The sequence below is a fragment of the Danio rerio genome, chromosome 8 (assembly GCF_049306965.1).
Source record: "Danio rerio strain Tuebingen ecotype United States chromosome 8, GRCz12tu, whole genome shotgun sequence".
Classification (NCBI taxonomy): Eukaryota; Metazoa; Chordata; class Actinopteri; order Cypriniformes; family Danionidae; genus Danio; species Danio rerio.
The window spans coordinates 3,205,001-3,227,529 of NC_133183.1; the positions used below are offsets into that span (position 1 = coordinate 3,205,001).

The 22,529-nt window shown below is 33.7% G+C and overlaps 1 protein-coding gene and 1 long non-coding RNA gene across 3 annotated transcripts in view; both read right to left on the reverse strand.

Moving 5' to 3' along the window:
* Window positions 1-18,274, reverse strand: part of si:dkey-178e17.1 — a 56,240-nt gene extending 37,966 nt beyond the window's left edge. Inside the window, exon 1 of the mRNA XM_073910005.1 lies at window positions 18,174-18,274. Coding sequence (XP_073766106.1) covers window positions 18,174-18,237 — 64 coding nt within the window. The 5' untranslated portion in view covers window positions 18,238-18,274. The remainder of the gene's footprint in view (window positions 1-18,173) is intronic.
* LOC141375569 (uncharacterized) lies at window positions 11,904-15,482 on the reverse strand. Of its 2 annotated transcripts, XR_012384030.1 has the most exons (6): window positions 15,341-15,482; window positions 14,978-15,043; window positions 14,600-14,790; window positions 14,195-14,352; window positions 13,587-13,682; window positions 11,904-12,851 (listed from the first exon to the last, which is right to left on the reverse strand). It is a non-coding gene; the product is annotated as an uncharacterized lncRNA (long non-coding RNA). The 2 variants fall into 2 exon arrangements; XR_012384029.1 differs by lacking the exon at window positions 14,978-15,043.
* Window positions 18,275-22,529: the final 4,255 nt, after the last annotated feature.

Sequence of the window (22,529 nt, forward strand, 5' to 3'; positions counted from 1 at the left end):
AAGAAAATTAATAAATGAATGGATAAATGTACGTCACAATATAAAGCAGGATCCACATGTGAACACGTTTACAGTTCTCCTGTCAGACGCCTGTTATCTCAACACTAGGGATGCTCATTTCAGTTAATTTCCGCCGCTCGTTAATCGAATAATAAAGGTTAACTGGTCAGATTAATATTAATATATTATACGTTTTTTTTTTAAACTGACGTGTCTATTTTGTGTCTGACACAATAAATATAGCATTTTAAAACACTGATTTATTTTAACATGCAAACATATTAATACCAGAACATAACAACAGATCATCTTCATGCACCTGCAGTGTTTCCAACAGCATGGAAGAACAGAATAAACTAAATAAAATGAATAAAATAAATAGGCCTGCCCTAAAAAAATGTCACTTAAATGATTAATTTAGATTACAAAAAGAAAACACTAACTGAATCCTTTTTAAGAAGAGGGATAGGCTGTTTTTTCCCAATCATATGTTTTATGATAAAAATAAGACTACTTTAAATCACTCGCTGCATAGAAAATATGCATTTATTTAATGCCCTGCTGTTATTATTACATCACAAAACTTTTTTACATTTTTAATAGAAATTATTATGTTAAAGATTAGGTCTTGATATATATTTTCCTCTCTCATTTACGGTTCAAGTGCTACATGATAAAAAGACAATGACATGGCATGCATATGTTGACTTTTTGTATACAGTTTTGTTGTTTAAATATGGTAATTTCATGATATTTATATGGATATGAGCTGTAAAATGAAAGATAAAGCCTATTTGTTGTGTTAATAAAGCAGATCCAAGAGGCGATCAGCATCAGCGCTAGTTTGGCATCAGCTCGTCTGTAGGCCTACAAACAGTAATTTTCTTCTTCCATTTTGCTTCTTTGGCAAAAATGTCTTCAGACACGTGTGGTAACACGTTACCATCCCGTGAGTTAACAGATATGTGTTGCAGTTGCACATTAAGGGCCCTTTCATACACCTGGCGCAATGTGGCGCAAGGCGTGACGCAATAGTTGTTTGCTAGTTTCTGCTTGGCTCAAGAGTCGTTTTGACGTTTTCCGCCACGCTGTTTAAATAGCAAATGCATTTGGGCTCATATGTGCACCCATAGGTGTTCTGGTCTAAAAAGCAAGGCGTTCTGAGGCGCATCACTGGCGCGTTGCTATTTTGAGAGACTATAATAGATTTTTCAATAGACCAAAACAAAGCCGGTCTAAAGTCTAGCGCAGTGTTGCACCTCGCTTACACACTGCTTAATACACACAAGATGTAGAGCAATACACAAATATCTTTACATATGAAAAATAATTAAAATATTAAGGATATATATAGGATATAATAAGAATAGATATAGGATATAAATATAAAGGATTAAAATATTATATGACAGTATTTTCTAGCCTACATAAATTTAAAAACCACTGCCTTCATGCCTTCTTCTCGAAAGGCTTTTTCAGTTCATTCAATTTGCTTTTGTATAATGTTATTATTATTAGCAGTATTATTTATTATATCCATATTTAAATTTGTTTTATTAAAAACAAGCTTAGATTTGCCCACCTGTCAGGTTTTAGACCATATGGGGCACAGCATGTGTTTGGATATAACTCAGGTTTTTTAACACACTTCGTTATTAATCTTCATTGGTCACACTTTACAATAAGGTTCATTAGTTAATGTTAATTAATGCATTTACTACCATGAACAAACAATGAACAATACATTTACTACTGTATTTGTTCGTGCTAGTTAAGGTTAGTTAATGAAAATACAGTAGTTCATTGTGAGTGTCACGTTAACTCATGGTGCATTAACTAATGCTAACAAGCATAGACTTGGATGTTAATAATGCATTAGTAAATGTTCAATTATGATTATTAATGCTGTACAAGTGTTGTTCATGATTAGTTCATGTTAGTAAATGCATTAACTAATAAACCTTATTGTAAAGTGTTACCTATTCATTTATTCGTTTGCTGGAAATTAGAACTGAATTTAGAAATAGTTTTGAAAAAAATCTTTGCGCTTAACAAACAAAATTTATTATTTATAGGCTAATCGATGTCTCTGGGTACAAGGTTTTCCTATCCACGAGAGCCAAAGTGAAAGTAGATTATGAGATGTCTTATCTCTCATTCTCGCGCTGCAGATGCTCTGTTTAACTGTTTTCTTTCTAGTGAAATGAGTCAGTTTTTCCACTTACAAAGTCGTCATGTAAATAGCAAATGCACTATGGCGCGACACAACTGACTCTTAAAGGGAATGGTAGATGAGACTCTGATTGGTTTTTATTCTCAAAGCACACCTATAACTCATTAAGAAAATAAACTCAACCCTTTTAGATCATGCACCATGGCGCAAAGTAGGTTTTTCAGTCCTTATATTAGCCAAATAAATTTTGACACTCCCTGAAAGTGTTTGCGCTTTGCGCATGGACCGTTAAAATAGAGCCCTACTAAATTTTTACAGCTCTGGATAACTTGAAACAGCGAGCACTAGTCTCTCCTACGTCTTTAAAAGTTCTGACAACACAAACACTGCTGCTCTGGGATGAGTCCCGTGCAAAACACTTGCGGCCATTAGTAAAAGATGCCCCTCTCATTCAAAAGATGCCCCTCTTACCCCAAAAAAAGCGCATTCGATCAGCCGCTTATGCAGCCAAACTAAAAATATATCAAACAATATTTTTAATCGTTTAACTGATACTAATAATTGGTTACAAACGCACTCTTTCGGTTAACGATTAATCGATTATTTTGAGCATCCCCACTCAATACACATGTGACTTACTATGGAAAACTGCTCTGGAATGCTGTGTGTGTGTGTGTGTGTGTGTGTGTGTGTGTGTGTGTGTGTGTGTGTGTGTGTAACGTGTGAAAATTTTCCAGGTCACTGATGAGTTTGTGTGACAGTGAACTAGAGCCGCTCCATAATACAACACAATACAATCCGAGTCCAGCAGCTGAAAGCACAATACATCAGGTCTCTGTTCTGTCCCATCAGCAGAGATCTGAAAACTTCTAGAAACACCCAAAACTAAAAAAAGTGCTTTAAATTGCAGTACAGAAGTGTCATACACACAAACAAAAACAGCCACAGCAACTGTTTAGATCAATGGTCTCAAATTGGATTATACTATACTACACTACTACACCCTTAAAGTATGTACTTTTTTGTGAAGGAAAAGTAAACACTTTTGAGTGTGTAAAAAAAAAGAGTATCCAAGCTTTGGGACTACTTCCTTATTAACAGATCGTTATGTTGATTAGTTTCTTCCCGTCAATCACCTCAACCGATCATCCACATTTCTTTCATATTTAATTACCCACATTATTGGAGAATCAGCTGTGTGTTAATCTGCCATTCACAAGTCTTTCATGCAGAGAAATCTCCTCAGGTCTTTGGGTATTTATGCATGCAGAAGTTATTGTCAGAACATATCTTGATAAAATATTGTTAATGCAGATAAAATATAACATTGAAAATGTGATTTAAATACTTTCCAGTTGACTACATATTAAATAATAGTCGATCAAACAACTTAACAGAAGCCTCTCTACTTGACGGTTGGCCTCATGTGTCCGCCATGTTTGTAGTTTATTTACACTTTTTAACCAACTTTGTAGTTCTAATCAAACCATCCAAGATCCAAGGCGCAATTTTTCTAAAAATAGTAAACCATCCGGGAACCTTTGGCATACTCTATTTAATATAGTATGGTTCGGGACACACTAATTCTATCTTCGAATACTACTTAGGACAGATAGTATGCGAATTGGGACGCAGCAAAGGAACTAAAATGCTTTGCTTATTTATTAGTTTTCCTTTAGCCTAGGCTCTTTATTCATAAGGGGTTGCCACAGTGGAATGAATTGCCAACTTATCCAGAATATGTTCTACACAGCGGATGCCCTTCCAGCAACATTTAACATGAAAAGGATCGAGCAACCAGTTACTCCTGTTGGATGTGGTTTGTCCTTCTTGGTGGTATGCTGAGATTCTGGTTTAAGAAGTGGGTGGGACACAAAATTCTGGAAAATCTTTTTGAAAAAATAGGTTTATTAAATTAATTTAATTTCAAACTAACCTAAAAATGTAAAATTTTAAATAATAAAAAAACAGAACAATAAAAAAACATTACACGAAAATGTGAATTATTTTATTAATTGTAAAAAAAATAAATAAATCTGTGCAGCAAATTCCTAAACATCTGGGGCCTCATGTATCAATGCTGCGTACTCAAAAACATTGCGTACGCCAGATTTTACGCTCACGTTTGGATTTACTAACAATGAAATGAAAGGGAGAGTGTGTGTTGGTCCACGCCAACTTCATGTCTGGCGTACGTGCATTTCTTGTGTGTGTTTGTTTTATTTCCATTGGCGACTCCTGGAGGCAGTTGTGTTAAATTGCACACTACAAAGTATCTTTGATGGCAGCTGTATGAGACGGGATCATCCGCATGTCTAGCAGGTATAAAAGGTTTCCATACCATGCAGATGACCAGCCAAACATTAAAGCGCAATTTGCAGCGATCGCCGGTTTGCCCAATGTAATCGGAGCGATCTACCGCACGCACATTGCTATAAAAGCGCCATCTGAAGACGAATTTCAGACGTGAATCAGAAACATTGCCATTCAATAAATGTACAAATAATATGTGATTCTCAAATGCGCTTAACATAATACACACTTATTAATGATTCCTACTTGTCTTCCTCGTGATGAAGAGTAGGCAAAATCTGATATGTAGTGGAGGAAAGAAGAATGAGTTCATCAGACGCCGGATTCGAACCGGTTTCATGATCGAACGTGTCAAAACATGTTGCTGTGTGCTTAACGAGCTACACCACTCACTTTACTCGCTCTCTTTAATCATGTCATCTATGTCAATCAAACGGTGATGGGTGGGAATCACTCAATTAGCTCATTCCAACGAGGTGTGCTATTTGCACTTAGCCTAAATAGACACAAGATAAAATTTTACACCTTTACATCAGACCAATTCTTCTTTTAATTCACTCACAGTACGATGTTCAGACCCCACTGCGTTAATCGCGTCAGCTAAACTCTCCCACTCTTCTTTTGTTATTAATTTCGGAGGACAAACTTACAAATGACACAGTTTTTCTCCGCTCTACCTCCGATAGGAGCACCTCCAATTCACATTATGTGAAGTTTCCCTTCTTGCTTGCTTTTGCCATGGCTTTTTCGTTGGGTTTTGCCAAAGTAGAGTGTAGTGGCAACACCTTTCGTGCAAATCCTTATGTACCCCCTTTTGCAGCTTCAATTCCAACAACCAGTATTTGCGAAAACGCGAGTAAGACCAAATCTTCTTTTAAAAAACGTTTACTGAAGAAATGCAAACAAAAATACAAAGTTACAATAGACTCGATCAGCTCGGTCAAAAAACTGTGTTGCTTCCAACATCCATAGCTGCAATCTGACTTAAACGTATGAACTAATGACCTCATGACGTATTGCTGTCGGAAGCCAAAATATCAAAGTAACTGTTTTTAAATTGTATCAATTATTAAATTATGCATTTTAGAAAATACAATCACAATGAATTCTTATTATATTTAAATATCAATTTTTAGCATGTTTTAACCTTTACTAAATTATTATCACAAATGAATTATGCATAACTGGCTCTTACATGGAGCTATTACCATATTCATACAGGGGAGGAGGCAGGAAGGGGTTTTGCGCTCGTGCACGTGCACTCAGTTTCACGTTAATTCAGGTGTACAAAGAGAATATGTTTGGGATTCTGCGTATGCAGTGTTTCATACATCAGAATTTTTTACTGCGTACGCACATTTACAGCTTTGTGTAGGCAATGTTTAAGTATGAATTCAACGCGAGTCTTCGTACATGAGGCCCCTGATGAACATTAAAGTCATCTGTTGCAGCTTGCTGTTTCATTAGTGTCTGAAATGGTTGTTTCACCTACAATATCTGCTAATAAACTGAGATATTTTTAAAGCATCTATGCAGTTATTGGACACAAATGCGCGTATTGACACACACAAACACTCCCTGTCCTTCCACGGGGATGACTGCGCACTTAAATAAAATTATAAAAGGGGGGGGGTTGGCATCTTGTCCCCAGTGAAAGTTACACCCCTATAAACTAACACCACTAAAATAAACATGCATCAACATGCTAAAAAATCATCTGTGGCCATTGATTACACGACAACTCCAGCTATCAATTTGCATGCTCTGAGCCAAATAAACACTAAACAATGGTTTAATTTCGTCCCAAACGCTCCGTGCTGTCATAACTGTCTCCTGCAAGTAAGATGTGGCATTTTCATCTGAAGCTGCTCTGTGCAATTACAGACGGGTGGAGCAGAACAGCAGCATATATAAAGAAAAGCACCGGAGAAAAATATCTCAGACATTAAAACCTGTCATTTGGTTTCAGCTGAACAGTTTCCAGATGGTAGTTCACCAATTACCCAGAGAACATCGGACCGAATCCGTCAGCGCTTACATGGACAGGTATAAGAGAGAGATCATAATGACCAAACCTACATTATAATTGCAATGAATCTATTCTAAGACAGTCATTAAACTGCATTTATGCAGCACTGCAAAAAAACTACGGCCTGGAGTTGCATTTTTTTTAAACCATGCAATATTAAAGGAGACCTATTATGCAAAAAATACTTTTATAAGGGGTTTAAACACTATTTATCTGCGAAAATAACCAGCTTATAATGGTCAGAATTTATTAATATTTTTTAGATTCAAATTTGATAAAACATTCTGCAAAAACACTTTAATTGACATTCTCCCTTTATACGTGTCATCAAAGAAAAGCCCCGCCCACTAGTGACTATCTCTCTCTCTCTCTCTCTCTCTCTCTCTCTCTCTCTATATATATATATATATATATATATATATATATATATATATATATATATATATATATATATATATATATAAATATTACATATACTGTATATATATATATATAATATTTATATTAAATATTATATATATATATATATATATATATATATGTATATGTATATATATATATGTATATATATATATAATATTTATATTAAATATTTATTATATATATATATATATATATATATATATATATATATATATAGAGAGAGAGAGAGAGAGAGAGAGAGAGAGAGAGAGAGAGAGAGAGAGAGACGTGTGTGTTCTGAGATGTGTGTGTGCGCGTGTGTATGTATGTATGTATGCATGTATGTCGGTTAAAATAAAAGCAGTTTTTAATGTTAAAAACTTAATATTCTTAATCAATATTATTAGCCCCTTAAGCAATATTTTATTCACGAGTTCACACTTGCATTCGTTTAAGTATAAAGCATATTTGGCGTGCTGTCCGGGGGGAGGGCTCTGAGCTCGAGGAGACACCCCAACTTGAGTTATTCCCCTTATCAGGAAACAAAGAGGAGTTGGGATTCGAGCGAAGTATCTAGCCCAGCCCCAGAACGCTCCCCCCGGGAATGCAATGCAAGAGGTGAGGTGACGGGGTGGTGGAGGGATGCTAAAGTCGTGAGATGCTGCAGGTAAGACAGCTTTGGTATATATAGGGGTTGCTCAAGAACTGATTTGATGATGGGATAATTGTCAATGACGTATTCGATACTGAAACTTCTGCGCATGCTCCCCCCGAAATTTGTTTACAAAACATCACTTATTGTCTACAGAACATTAATTTGCCTAATAACCCAAACTTGCCGAATTAACCTGGTAAAGCCTTTAAATGTCACTATAAGCTGAATCCTAGTGTCTTAAAAAATATCAAGTAAAATTTGATGTACTGTCATCATGGATATGTGTTGTGTTGATAAAGACATTTTATGTTGTGTTGATAAAATCTTCTTTCTGGCTAATAATTCTTGCTTCATATATATCTTAAAATATGTTTAAATGTTTTATTTTCAATGGTTAACAGTGTGAATGATTACATGTGCTGGGCTAATCAGTTATTTCATTAAACAGCAGTTTCTTTAGTTTTCCATTAATTTAGTTGCGATTAATACGTTTCAAATTGGGATAATTTTTACACTTACCACTAGGCCTACGTGTATATTGAACTTGAGGCCATGGGTGACCTAGTCCAATAAACTCAATGCACAGACAGCGCGACCATCCTTTTTGAAACCGCAGATGGCCATGGCGTGACCACAGTATAAACTTGCACGTCTTCCTCGACTTCAGTCATCATTCCAACTAGGGTTGTAACAATATACCGGTATGACGGTCTACCACGATTTGAACGTGCACGATTATCATACCATGAACAATTGCATATCAACGGTTTTAACCCTTAAAGACCGAGACAGCCGCCCGCGGCTAAAAATAAGTATTGCTCTTAAATGTTTAATAACTTTTGATCCGCTGATCCGATTCATACAATTCAAAGATTGGCATAAAGAAGAGAATCTCAGCTTTCCAGTGCTGTATCACATAACATTCGCGGACTTTCAGAGGCTCCAGAATCAGTGCGGTTACGTCATCAAAATTTGACAACGCTGATTTGACAAAGAAACGCTCGTCACTGTGTCTCCGGACAAACCAGACACGATACATTGATGCATTGTCCCTCCTCCATGCCCAGATTGGTTCAAACTCGCTATATCACAACCAATAAGCATAGGTTTCACTTTTGTTTGTGGACCACAAGCTTTTTGAACAACACGGAATGAGAGATAGGCATACATTTATGCGCGGCTAAATAAAACGCAAAAAAAAAACGTTTTGCATGAAATAATTCTCATACTAAGTACTTTTGCATGCACAGCAGCACAGAAACATGGACATTTATTTGGACTTTGACACATTATTTATTATTTTCTTATTTTTTTATTTGTTCATTGTAAGTGGTGTTGTTTATAGTAACTGAAAATATATTATTTGGAAAAAGTCAAATTTGCTTCACTGTTCTATTATTTTGTAACATTTGTAACATACCGTATACCGCGAAACCGTCAAACCGTGGTATTGTTTTAGACGATTATCATACCGTAAAAAATTCATACCGTTACAACCATAATTCCAACACAGGTACGCGCTCAAACCGAAAGTGGGAGACGCATCTTGAAAGCAACCTCTCGCGACACAACCTCTCCAATGCGGCACCTCGTAATATTTACAAACAAGTCATATGAATCATATTTATTACCATTTGACAGTAACGGAGGAATGTTGCCAAATATAGCGAAGAGTAATGATTTTTTTGATGAGTAAAAGTACACATTCTTAAATGTATTAAAAACAAATATAGGTTAACCAACAATTTTACTCAAGTAAATGTAACAATAAATGTAAATCGTTACTACCCACCTCTGATGCTGACAAACCACGCATTTGTAGCTCCGCCCTCTTTTGAAAAAAGCATAATCTCATTTCGATTTAAAGCGACAGTCCCCAAAACAACACAATTAGGATCATAGTCTATAAGGGTCAGTTTCAAAGAGTTAGAAAACATTATCTGTGTGCTATTTTGAGCTGAAACTTTACACACAAACTCTAGACACGTCAGAGACTTATTTTACATCTTGTAAAAAGGGGCAGAATAGGTCACTTTAAAATACTTGAAGTAATCTGCTGTGGTGACAATATAGTTGCTGGGGTAATACAACTAATATAAATAAGTCACCCAATATTGTTTCCTACATATATAGGGTATATTATACTACAATACACCGCAGTTTACTATTGTAAAATATAAAATATACTACATTTTGTACTTTACTATTGTGTAGTTCAAAAACACTAACAATAAATGACTACAGTATGTACTATACTTTATTTTAAAATACAATTCCCACTATTAACAAAACATTACTTTTGACTTTTGTCTTAGTACACTCTTTGTTAGCTGCTTATTAATAGTTATTAAAGTACTAGTTGGGTTTAGGAATTGGTAAAAATGGAGATGTAGAATAAGAGCCAAATATGTACTTCATAAAAAGAATTAAACAGCCAATATCTCAATAATAGGCGGGTAATAGGGCACTAGATTTAGTCCTAAAACTAAAGTGTTACCATATTTTTTTACATGGCTTATTCTAATTAATAACTAATAGATAATAATAATTTTTAAGAATAAAGAATTGAGATGCAAATAATATAGTTTGTTTATTAGCATAATGTATCGCTTATCAAATCAAAATCTGGATTCAAACTAGCATTTCACTAAGCTTCACTTTCTAGTATTACCTGTAAAACTACCCACATGAAAAAATACTATGGTAATTTAAAATACATACTATAGTGTTTTGAAACCACACTATAGTGAAGGTGTATTATACTGCATATATACTAGCTTTTACAACTCTTTGTTAGGCAACCTGGTGGCTCCGTGGTTAGCACTAATACCTCACAGCAAGAAGATAGCTGGTTCGAGATCCTGACATGGGTTTCCTCGGAGTACTCGGGTGTGCCCCACAGTCCAAACACATGCGCTATAGGAAAAATGAATAAACTAAATTGGCCGTAGTGTATGAGTGTGCATGTTAGAGTATATGGATGTTTTCCAGTACTGGGATGCAGCTGGAAGGGCATCCGCTGTGTAAACATATGTTGGATAAGTTGGTGGGTCATTCCGCTTTTGAGACCCCTGATGAATAAAGAGACTAGCGAATGCTACACCATACTTTAGTACAGTGTACTAATAAACTAATAAATACTGAAGTGTACTTTATTTTTTATTACAGTAAACTGGGATATTATAGTTGTAGAAATCATATTTTTTATATAATTATTGTGCTACCATTGCAAACGTAAAAGTACCACAAAAGATTTCATTAATATTGTTCAAAAACACTAGCATTTACTGCACATTACCATATTCATGATGTGTGTGGAGCTGTCTCGTCTTCTGAGACGAGCATCAGCTTTAAGGACATCAGCTCTGTGTCCTTGTATATAGCCATATCTGACCTTTAAAAGCTGATAAATCACATTTAAACCTCAACATCTTTACTAAACCAACATAATTAATCAGCTGTAATATTAATATTCATAATGTGCAAGTATTTTCTGACTCACAAATTCAGCTTTTTCATATTAACGCAGTATGACAGATAAACTACAATTTTTTGTGATTGTAAATCTTAAATTTAGATAAAAATAATCAAATTTAAGCAGTTTACACAAAATGGTTTAGAATTTTGCTAAACATTGTGATTTAGTAAATAACATCAATTTTCGCGAGTCAAGAAACTTGTTTGCTAACAGGAAATATACAGTAATGAAGCACTGTACACTGTAAAAAAAAAAAGTTGAGTAAACTTAAAATAATTAGGCAACCTATCACACATAGCTTTTTGAGTTAACTCAACAAACAGGGTTTGAAGACCAGTGAACTCAAAATATTTTGTTGAATTCTTTAGTTCTCTGAACAAAAAGTATCATGTTCACCCAACAAGATATTTTTGTTTGCTGAACAAAAAATATCATGTTCAACCAACAGGATATTTTTGTTTGCTGAACAAAAAATATCATGTTCATTCAACAAGACATTTTTGTTTGCTGAGCAAAAAATATCATGTTAACCCAACAATACATTTTTGTTTGCTGAACAAAAAATATCATGTTCAACCAACAGGATATTTTTGTTTGCTGAACAAAAAATGTCATGTTCACCCAACAAGATATTTTTGTTTGCTGAACAAATATTATCATGTTTACTCAACAAGATCTTTTGTTTGCTGAACAAAAATTTTCACGTTTATTCAACAAGATCTTTTGTTTACTGAACAAAAATGATTATGTTTACCCAACAAGATTTTTTTAGTTTACTGAACAAAATAAAACAAACTGATTCATTATGCATTTACTATTAATTTTTAGGATTCAAATTAAATACACAAGAATAGTCAATTCACTTTTTTTTATTTTTAACTGTGTTCAAATCACAATCCAAAACATTTGCATACAAAATCAGCATTTGACATTAGCCGTGTTCAGCATTGGGCTAGTTTGTACACAACTAGTACTGAATGTTTCCAGATTTGAAAAGATTGTACACTGCCTCAACATAAAATAACTGGCAACCTTACTAAAACCAAGCTATTAGTGTGTCTAAACACTCAAACCAGGTGAATATACAATCATCAAATCAGAGTAAACCCTAAAAGCCACTCCATTCATACAGTCTTTAAAGTGTACTGCACTTTTGTCAACAAAGTACATAAAGTCCAAAAACAGACCTCAAAACATTGAAACAGTGGCACATTAGGAAGTGGTCACGGGTCAGTTGCCGTTACTGTGTGGAGTTTGAATGTTCTCCCTGCGTTCACGTGGGTTTCCTTTGGGTTCTCCGGTTTCCCCCACAGTCCAAAGACGTGTGGCACAGGTGAATTGGGTAGGCTAAAATTGTCCGTAGTGTATGTGTGAATGAGTGTGTATGGATGTTTTCCAGAGATGGGTTGCAGCCGGAAGGGCATACGCTGCGTAAAACAAGTTCATTGCGCTGTGGCGACCCCAGATTAATAAAGGGACTAAGCCGAAAAGAAAATGAATGAATGAATGAACTGAACTCTCGCAGATCATGTGCCACCAACCTCCATAAAACATGCTGAATCACTTAAAAAGTATATTTGAGTTCTTTTGGGTGTTCCATATTCAGTCTATACAAGAGGCTGAACAAGTAAGCGAAGGCTGCAGGCAGATGTGTGATATCCTGAAGTACTATGGCCTCCTCCAAGATTTTAGCGAGGTTCATCACATATTGCAGGGATGCAGAAGTGCCATTATCATCTTCCACCACAGTGAAGATTCCAATCCTTTAATCTCTGGTGCTGTGGTCTTCAGGGTCCGTGTCCTTATAGGAGATTAAGTAATGGGAAAATTAATTGATGTGTAATATTAATTACTACTTATTAATGTTATTACTATTATGCAAAGAAAATAAAAACATGTAATACTTTCGTACATACAAACAGTAACACTTTGAATAGTCTATAATATATAATTATTGAACAATATATTGACAACTTTTTAATATTTAGCAATTTTTTAAACTTTTATTTTACATAAAATTGCAAAGATTTACTTTTATTTGATACAGTTTCAATTGTGAAAGTTGTTTATTGTCCTGTTTAGAATATAACTGAGCCTTTAATTGTCATTCATAAGGGATTTATAAAGCATAAATAGTCCTCACTTTAGATTAGGTCACAACTGGATGAAGTTAAGCTCATAAAGCATATACTAACATACAAAGTAACTATTATTACATACCTTAATATTAGGATATTTAAATGTTAATTTGAATAGTTTATTAATCGTGTACTTAAGCATTCTGAATGATCTTAAAAATACCAACTGACCAAATAACTGGTTTGTAAATAATGCAATACTTAAATTAGTAATACAAATGAATCATTAAAGTTAAAAAAAAATACAATCATTGAGCACTTCATGTAGAGTTATGCTTAACAGAAAATAAATTAACTATTCGCTAATACTAAATAAATTATTTATAGCGTGCAGCTATTAAAAGTGTTACCAAGCAGACTAAAAAATGTAGAATAGGGTATGAAAATGGGTAACTTACCAGACATATCTTGAGAAAGCAAGCAGAATTTTTACGAAGAAAAATTGGCAATCCCTCAAGAGCTGCTCTTTCTCGATCGGTGACAATATCAGTGACCTAAAGGAAAGTCATTTACAAAGGGTGTTTTACAATCTTATTGTTTTGTAAGTAAAAATGTACTTAGTACATTTAAATGAGCATAGTATTTTATTCATGCTGTTGAAAAAACACATGGCTTTATTTTTAAAAAAGAATTTTGTGGTTTCCATACAATGGAATTTGATAATGGTTGTGTTGGCAAATTTAGAAAAATGTTTAGTTTCATGTGAAAATTACTTTGAGTTAAAAACTACAGCTATTATTTTCTATTTTCCTCTTTGAATGTATTCATTTGAAATGGTCACTCAAAACAAGTGAAACATCTGTTATTTATCTTACTTCCATCTCACAATCAAAACACAACTTGACACAATTAAAATTAATGCAAAAGGGCTGGACAATTAAATTGTTGCAATTACGTTTTATTAGACTGTATTACCTGAGCATGAAATTCTTGACAGGACAAAATATGTTGCACATGTTAAAAACATCAGACGGGTGTATAAGAAAAAAAAATTCTTAATGAGTACCTGCTCATCCATCTTGTTTAAAGTTGTATCCATCTCTGGACCCATTGAATCCCTTCTTTTCTGTAGAGTTTCAGGAGAGGTGCTGTATATTTATCAAGTCACTCGATTAACTGTCTCAGGAGATCTACATTACAGATCTGAGAAAACTCTGTGCAGATCTACAATACACAAAAAAAACATACATATTAATTTTTACACATAATATATATATATATATATATATATATATATATATATATATATATATATATATATATATATATATGTAAATGTAAATATTTAAATGTTCAAATGTTGAATACAGATGTATTTTGAATTACCTATAATAATAATGTTGTTTGTTATTTTTAGCATTATCATTACTACCTTGAATGAAACCAAAGCAATTGCAATATAGTGACTTACCTCTTCCTTAAAGTCCAGGTTATCTCTCTCTCTAATTTCTTCCTGGCTAAATCTCAACAACTTCTTTTGGGCAAAGAGAAAAGGTTTCTTGCATCTGCTGGTGAATGACCGTCAAATTTCACTGATGATAACAAGTCTCACCTCCTCAAGGAAATCTTGCATTGAATTATGTCATTGTCAATATTTCAGTCCTTTTGAGCAAAAAGAAAGAAAAATATATATTTAGCCCTTTATATTTTTTATGTAAAAAAAAGCTAGCTGACTGTTAAAGCAAGTTGGTCTGAATATGATAGACATTTAGTCGAGCTAACAAATCAAGCAATGAATTACATGAAAATCACACGATTTTCACACAAATTACACAGTTAAACACGTCACCGTTTGTTCCACTGGCTCTGGTTCGAAGGGAAAAAAGGTTATGATGTGCGCAATGCTGACAGCAATCTAGATAAACAGGACATAATGTTATATTTGACTTGGATACCTGATCTGGTATGTTATATGATACTCATTGTATTAATCGTGAGTTATTAAAGCAAATGACTCGATTGAAAACGCTATTTGTTTCAAATGCATTCACTCTAAACTTTTATTGATGTAAATAGCCAAAACCAAGTGCACGAAACAAGTAACTCACGGCTAAATTATAACAAATAGTTCCGTATTAGGATACACGCGCACATCAAAGCCAACATATCAAATAATATAACGTTAGATGACAACAAAAAAAGACATACATACCTATGATTTAGCAGAAACGTCGTTGGCCTGCTCTTAACTAGGGATGGCTGACGTGAAACTGATGTTTTGACACAGTGTCGAGATCCCGAAGCGCAAGTGTTTCGAATCACTGCACCGAAGCATGATCCGAAGCACCCAAGTCACGTGACTAAAGTTTTTCAAAACACCTAGTCACGTGACTAAAGCGATTCAAAGCATCGATCAGCTTAGAAACGTTTCGAGACCTGGTGAATCCTAATTTGACTGCCAAGGTCTCCAAATTATCTCTGTCTCATATGGCTTAGAGCACTGAGGGTTTGCTTATTGATTCTATGCTTAGCATGATGTTTTGGGTTCGAATCCCGACTTCGAAATCATGGTTTTATGTATTTTAATCATGTTTCTGTTTTGTGTAGCCTAAATAGGATACAGCTACAGTTACGCCAGCAATTTAGCATCATTTTTGTAACACTGTAAAACAATAATAAATATTTTTACAGTATGGTTGGGTTTAGGGTTTGGGTAGACATTAATAAAATACAATAAATGGGAAATTTAATGAATAATATAAATAATTCTTGATAACTTCAGGCCACCGTTTTTGATCTAGCAACAACCCTGTTTTAAGACAAAAACAAGACATATTTATTCACAAATTGTTTATTCGGATATCAGACCAATGTTGAAACAAAACGATACAAGAGCAAAGCATTACCAACTGGTATTAAAGCATTTTAAAACAACTGCTACTGACTGGCTTCGAAACCTAACTTACTACTCCTGCATGGATGTCTGACACCTTAACCACTGTACTATGTTACTTGAAGGATTCCACTTTCACAAAGTGGGCTTTAATCCCTCAATTTGTTCAATCGTTCTTTGCTGAAGCTGTTTCAGTGCAATATATATAAAAAATGACCACTAAATGTCACTGTAGAGTGAGGTTTCGAAACGTTTCGAAGCTTCGACACATTTGCTTCGACTGTTTCAGTGTTTCACGAAGCCTCGCTTTGCCCACCACTACTCTTAACCGCTCTATCACGGTCTCTCACATCATTAATACACTGATCGGGCAGTCAGATGGGTAGCACATCGCACAAAAACATGTATACAATTATATACAATCGATTATGAAAACGATTGACACGTAGCTCCGCAGAAAGAAAGATGGTTCGTTTTGTCGCGCGCACGTGACAGGTACCCCCTGCAGTGAGCTATGGAAGTAAATTGCGCATGCGCCAGAAGCTTATAAGGCGCATGCGCCAACAAGAAGGGCACGCATAAACGCAAAACTAAGAATTTTGTATTAGTTCAACGAAATATTTTAAGTTTTTCACATTGAAGCACCATATTTGTTGAACAAACTAACTATTATTTGTCAGCATTTCAAATGAAAATATTTAAATTCAGTTAACTTATTAATCTTTGTTCAGAGGACTTTTTGAAAGTTGGCGTTTTTACAGTGTAGTTACATAGAATAATTGTAGAAACCTACTTTTTTAAAACAGTTGTTGTGTTACCACAGCAAATATAAATTACCACGGAAGATTGAATTATTATTGTTCAAAAACACTAGCATTTACTACACATTACTATAGTATTTTTCATGTGTGTGAAGCTGTCTCATCCTCTGATAGGAGCATCAGCTTTGAGGACATCAGCTCTATATCCTTGTATATAGCCACATCTGACCTTTAAACGCTGATAAATCGCATTTAAACCTCAACATCTTTACTAAACCAACATAATTAATCAGCTGTAATATTAATATTCATAATGTGCAAGTATTTTCTGACTGACAAATTCAGCTTTTTTATATTAACCCAGTATGACAGATAAACTAATAATTTTTGTTAATATAAATCTTAAATTTAGACATAAATAATCAATTTAAAGCAGTTTACACAGTGATAATACCTCAAACGACTTAACAAAATGGTTTATAATTTTGCTAAACATCAAGATTTAGTGGATAACATCCATTTTCGCAGGTCAAGAAACTTGTTTGCTAACATAAAATATACAGTAATGAAGCACTGTAGTTACATAGAATAGTTGTAGAAATCTACTTTTTTAAAAACAATTGTTGTGTTACCACAGCAAATATAAATGACCACAAAAGATGGAATTAATATTGTTCAAAAACACTAGCATTTACTATACATTGCTATATTTTCATGTGTGTAATGCTGTCTCTTTCTCTGAGACGAGGATCAGCTTTGAGGACATCAGCTCTGTGTCCTTGTATATAGCCATATCTGACCTTTTAAACGCTGATAAATCACATTTAAACCTCAGCATCTCTAATAAACCAACATGGTTATTCTGCTGTAATATTAATATTCATAATGTGTGAGCATTTTTTGACTGAAAAATTCAGCTTTTTTCATATTAACGCAGTATGACAAGATAAACTAATGTTTTTGTGATTGTAAATTTTAAATGTAGATATAAATAATCAATATTAAGCAGTTTACACAGTGATAATACCTCAAACAACTTAACAAAATGGTTTATAATTTCACTAAACATCGTGATTTAGTGGATAACATCAATTTTCGCGGGTCAAGAAACTTGATTGCAAACAGGAAATATACAGTAATGAAGCACTGTAGTTGCATATAAAATATAAACAGCCAAAAATAAACCATGAAACATCTTAATAGATTAATTAACATCACAAAAACTCGATTTCAACAGTTTTTTCTTCATGTCCGGAGCTTGTTTTGTAAGTTCAACTGTCATTCGGAGTTTAGAAATGAATGGAAATCCCCTCAGAAGTGCGATGAAGGCGCAGTTGTGTGTTTTAAGCTCATTGTTTTGTAGTTGTGTGTTAAAGTGATGTGTGACTGACCTGCCAGGATGGCTTTTCCAGGATGGGTGAGTTTAGCTTTCGCTGCTCCGCGTTCACGCGTCATCTTCAGTCTGTCAGGAACGCGCACAGCACGCGCATCTGAGAGCAGCGGGCGATCCGCCGACCATAGACTGATGACATGAGACAGCGCTCAGCCAATCAGCGGCCAGAACACAGAGCGGGGCGGGTCTTGCGTCTCTCAGTTTCTCTCTCCCTCTCTCAGTGCCACGCCCTCGATGACAGAAACTGGATTTTATGAAAGCAGATCTGGATTCAATCTCAATTTACACCCTAAAACCTTGACTTCGCAACAACGTTTAGATTTAAATAAGAAACAAAGCAACAAAACTCCACAGTCTGGAACCTCAGACCTGCAAAAACTTGAAACAAACAGAATATATAAAGAATAACAACACACTAAATAATAGTATGCATTCATAAATCAACAAACAAAATAAAAATGTGATAAAAAAAAAACAATACAAGTAGTTTTAAAAAAGTAAAAAAAAATTACATTTAATTTTTACAATTATTTGTACATTTACTTACAATCACAAGACAGCACAGTGGAAAGGGCATGCATTCATTAAAAATGGTGATAAAACAATTTAAAAAAAATTTTAATGTGTATATTTACTTAGAGTTATTAATTTTCCATATCCATAATTGATTAATTATGTACAAATTATCCTCCTTTATATAAACACACAAACAAACAAACCTAAAAATTAAACAAAAGAAAATTAAATAAAGTTAAATAAATACCAATAAATAGTACATAAAATAGAAAAGGAGATTCAATATGCATAAATACAATAAATTAACTTTAAAAGCAATAAATAGAAAATAATAAAATACCTAAATTATTTTATATAATAGAACAAATAAAAATAAAGAATACAGAAAACAAAAGAACCCTATAATATAAATAGAATAATAAATGCAAATAAAAAATAAGTTAGAATAAACTCAGACTGCAATACAGAAAAATAATGATATTTATATATACAAACAAAGAATAAAACTGTTAAAAAGAAAATAAAATTAGGAATAACTAAATAAAAGAATCAAGTATTATGTATCAATAAATAAATAACTTTGAAATAAGTTGATAAATACAAAAAGCAATAAAGGATTATAGGATTAAAAATGTACTTTAAAAACAGCATTTGTTTATTATTTTATTGATATTCTTTTATTTTATTAATAATTACTTTGTAAAAAAATATTTCGAGTTTTGAACCTCCATACATAAATGATAAATAAATTGTATTTTTTTATATTTCATTCATTTTATTAAATAAATATTTGTTGAGAAGTTAATAAACAATAAACTACAGATCACAAACAGATTTACATTAATTTAATTATTTATAATTTAATTCTAAACAGAATTAAATATTTCTTAAAGCAACAAAGTTTTTATTAAGTCATTTATATAGTTAGATATTAAAGTCCATATTTAACCCAATGTTGGGTCATGACAACCCAGCATTTTTAGAGTGTAATTTCATCATCATGACTGGAGCCCATATTAAAAGATGTCAAATTTTTTTTAATTAAATTTCTGGAACATAAACAATAAATCAATTTTTAAAAATGCTGGGTTGTCATACACTTTTCAACCCGACAACACAAGATATTTTAGAGTAAACAAATATAATATTATGAGTGGAGGTAATATTAAAAAATTTGAGTAACATTTTTTAATTAAATGTATAAAAACAAAAACAGTAAGTGTATCGTACAACTAAAAAAAAGCAGTGTTGTTGTAGCCCAACATTGGGTCTAAATGGACAAACTCAACCATTGGGTTAAAAGGTTTCACTTAAATTAGTTGAAAATATACCAAATGTTGGGTTTGTTCATATTTGACCCAATGTTGGGGTAAAATACAACCCAGCATTTTAGAGTATATAATATAAATCTCTCTCTATATATTGATGTATATATAATGAAATATAATTTAATGATTTGAGAGAATATAAAGAAATATGCAATAGGATTTTTGGAATATTAACAATAAACGTATCCTATAACTGTAGCAGTGATCTACCAGGGGCCCTCTAAAGATAATGGGTTGTTGAAACTTAACGTTAAGTTAAATTTGAACAAACCCAACATTCGGGTTAAAATTTTCAATTAAATTTAAATGACACTTTTTAACCCTGTTTGTGCTTGTCCTTTTTTGATTCAATGTTGGGTTACAACAAAGGATTTTTCTCTAAGAGTACGCAAATATAATTTCAACAATTTTCAACTTGATATTAAATATTTGAGTAAAACTATGTCATTTGATTTATGGAGCACAAACAATAAATGAACCAGACAATAAATCACAATCTAAAAATGCTGGGTTGTTGTAACCCAACATTGGGTCAAATATGGACAAACTAAAACATTGGGTTACATTTTTAAATTAATTTAAAATGGCACTTCTTCTTAATCCTATGTTTGGGTTTTTGCCCTAACATTGGGTTAGAATACAACCCAGAACTTTTTAGAGTATGCAAATATCATTTAATAACGGGTAAATAAAAAAAATTGTAATTAAATAATGTAATTAAATTTCTGGAAATAAACCACACAATAAAATCCACTCTAAAAATCCTGGGTTGTTTTAAACATTGGGTCAAATTTGGACCAACCCAGCATTTAAGTTAAGTATTTCAATTAAATTAAAATGACACTTCTTCAACCTACAGCATGGTGGGAATTTCCGTATTAGACTCAACATTGTTTTATAATAAAACAAATATATAAATAACAATAAATCACACTCTCAAAATGCTGGGTTGTTGTAACCCAATATTACTGTATGTAAAATATGGACAACCCCAACAGCTGGGTTTGTTTATATTTGACCCAACATTGGGGTAAAACATTCATTCGTTCATTCATTTTCCTTTGGCTTAGTCTCTAAATCAGGGGTCACCACAGCGGAATGAACCGCCAACTATTTCAGCATTTGTTTTTTTACGCAGTGGATGCCCTTTCAGCCGCAACCCAGTATTGGGAAACACCCATACACTCATTCGCGCACGCACACACACACACACACACACACACACTACAGCCAATTTCATTCATTAATTTTCTTTTAACCTTAGTGCTTTATTAATCCGGGGTCAGCACAGCGGAATGAACCGCCAACTCATCCAGCACGTTTTACGCAACGGATGCCCTTCCAGCTGCCCTTCCACACTCATACACTACGGACAATTTAGCCTACCCAATTCACCTGAACCACATGTCTTTGGACTGTTGGGCAAACCAGAGCACCCGGAGGAAACCCATGCGAACGTGGGGGGAACATGCAAACTCCACACAGAAACGCCAACTGACCCAGCCAGGACTCAAACCAGTGACCTTTTTGCTGTGAAGCCTCAGTGCTAACCACTGAACTATCGTGCCACCCTGGGTTAAACAACCCAGCATGTTTCAGAGTGTCCCGCAGGATGACGGTGAAAGAGTGCACAGAAAGGCCAGAACTGAACATGTAAACTTTATTCTCATCATTCAGTCTAACGAGTCGCCATAAAAACCCGCAACAATGTTTTTGTGTATTTTTATTCATATTTTGCATACTGTTTTCCTAAAAAAATTAAGGTCTCTTTTAACTACATCATTACACTATAGACAGTGCATATGGCTTGCAGGAACACGCATCCACAGCCCGAGAGAAAGCATTAATAATCATGCGCAATTAACCGCTACACTGACCAAGTAAACATGAGATATTATTAAATAAACAGACGCTCACATTTTGTAGCGCTTGAAATGTAAACAAAGCTAATACTGCAGAATTAAACAAATAAAAGTGGGACGGTGACGAAATCGTACCGTTCGCCCTCACTAGTGTGCACACTACATGAGTTTAGTATGGTTTAGTGTCCATCATCAGTGCAATGCTTCTGATCAAACTGAAATAATGATGATATATGGCTGACCATAACATTATTCGCCCTCCTGTGAAATTGTAATTCTATTTCAAATATGTCCTGAGAGATGTTTAAGGGAGCAAGGACATTGTGCAGAGTGTTTCCTATTATCTTCTGGAGAAAGTCTTACTACTTTTAGTTTGGCTGGATAAAGGGGTAAAATGCAGGACTAAACTGTATTAACTATATATACACGTTATGCTTTTTAAATAATTTATATTCGCTTGTTTAAATTAAGAAAAAATAATAATAATAATAACGGCGTCTTTATTGTTGGTTATAATAAAATAAAATAGAATTTAAAAATAAGTGGGGGAAATTTTACAATGAATCATATATTAATCAATATTTACTGTTAATAAAATAAAATGAGAAAAGATACAAAACAGTAACTGGACATATTTTGTAATGAATT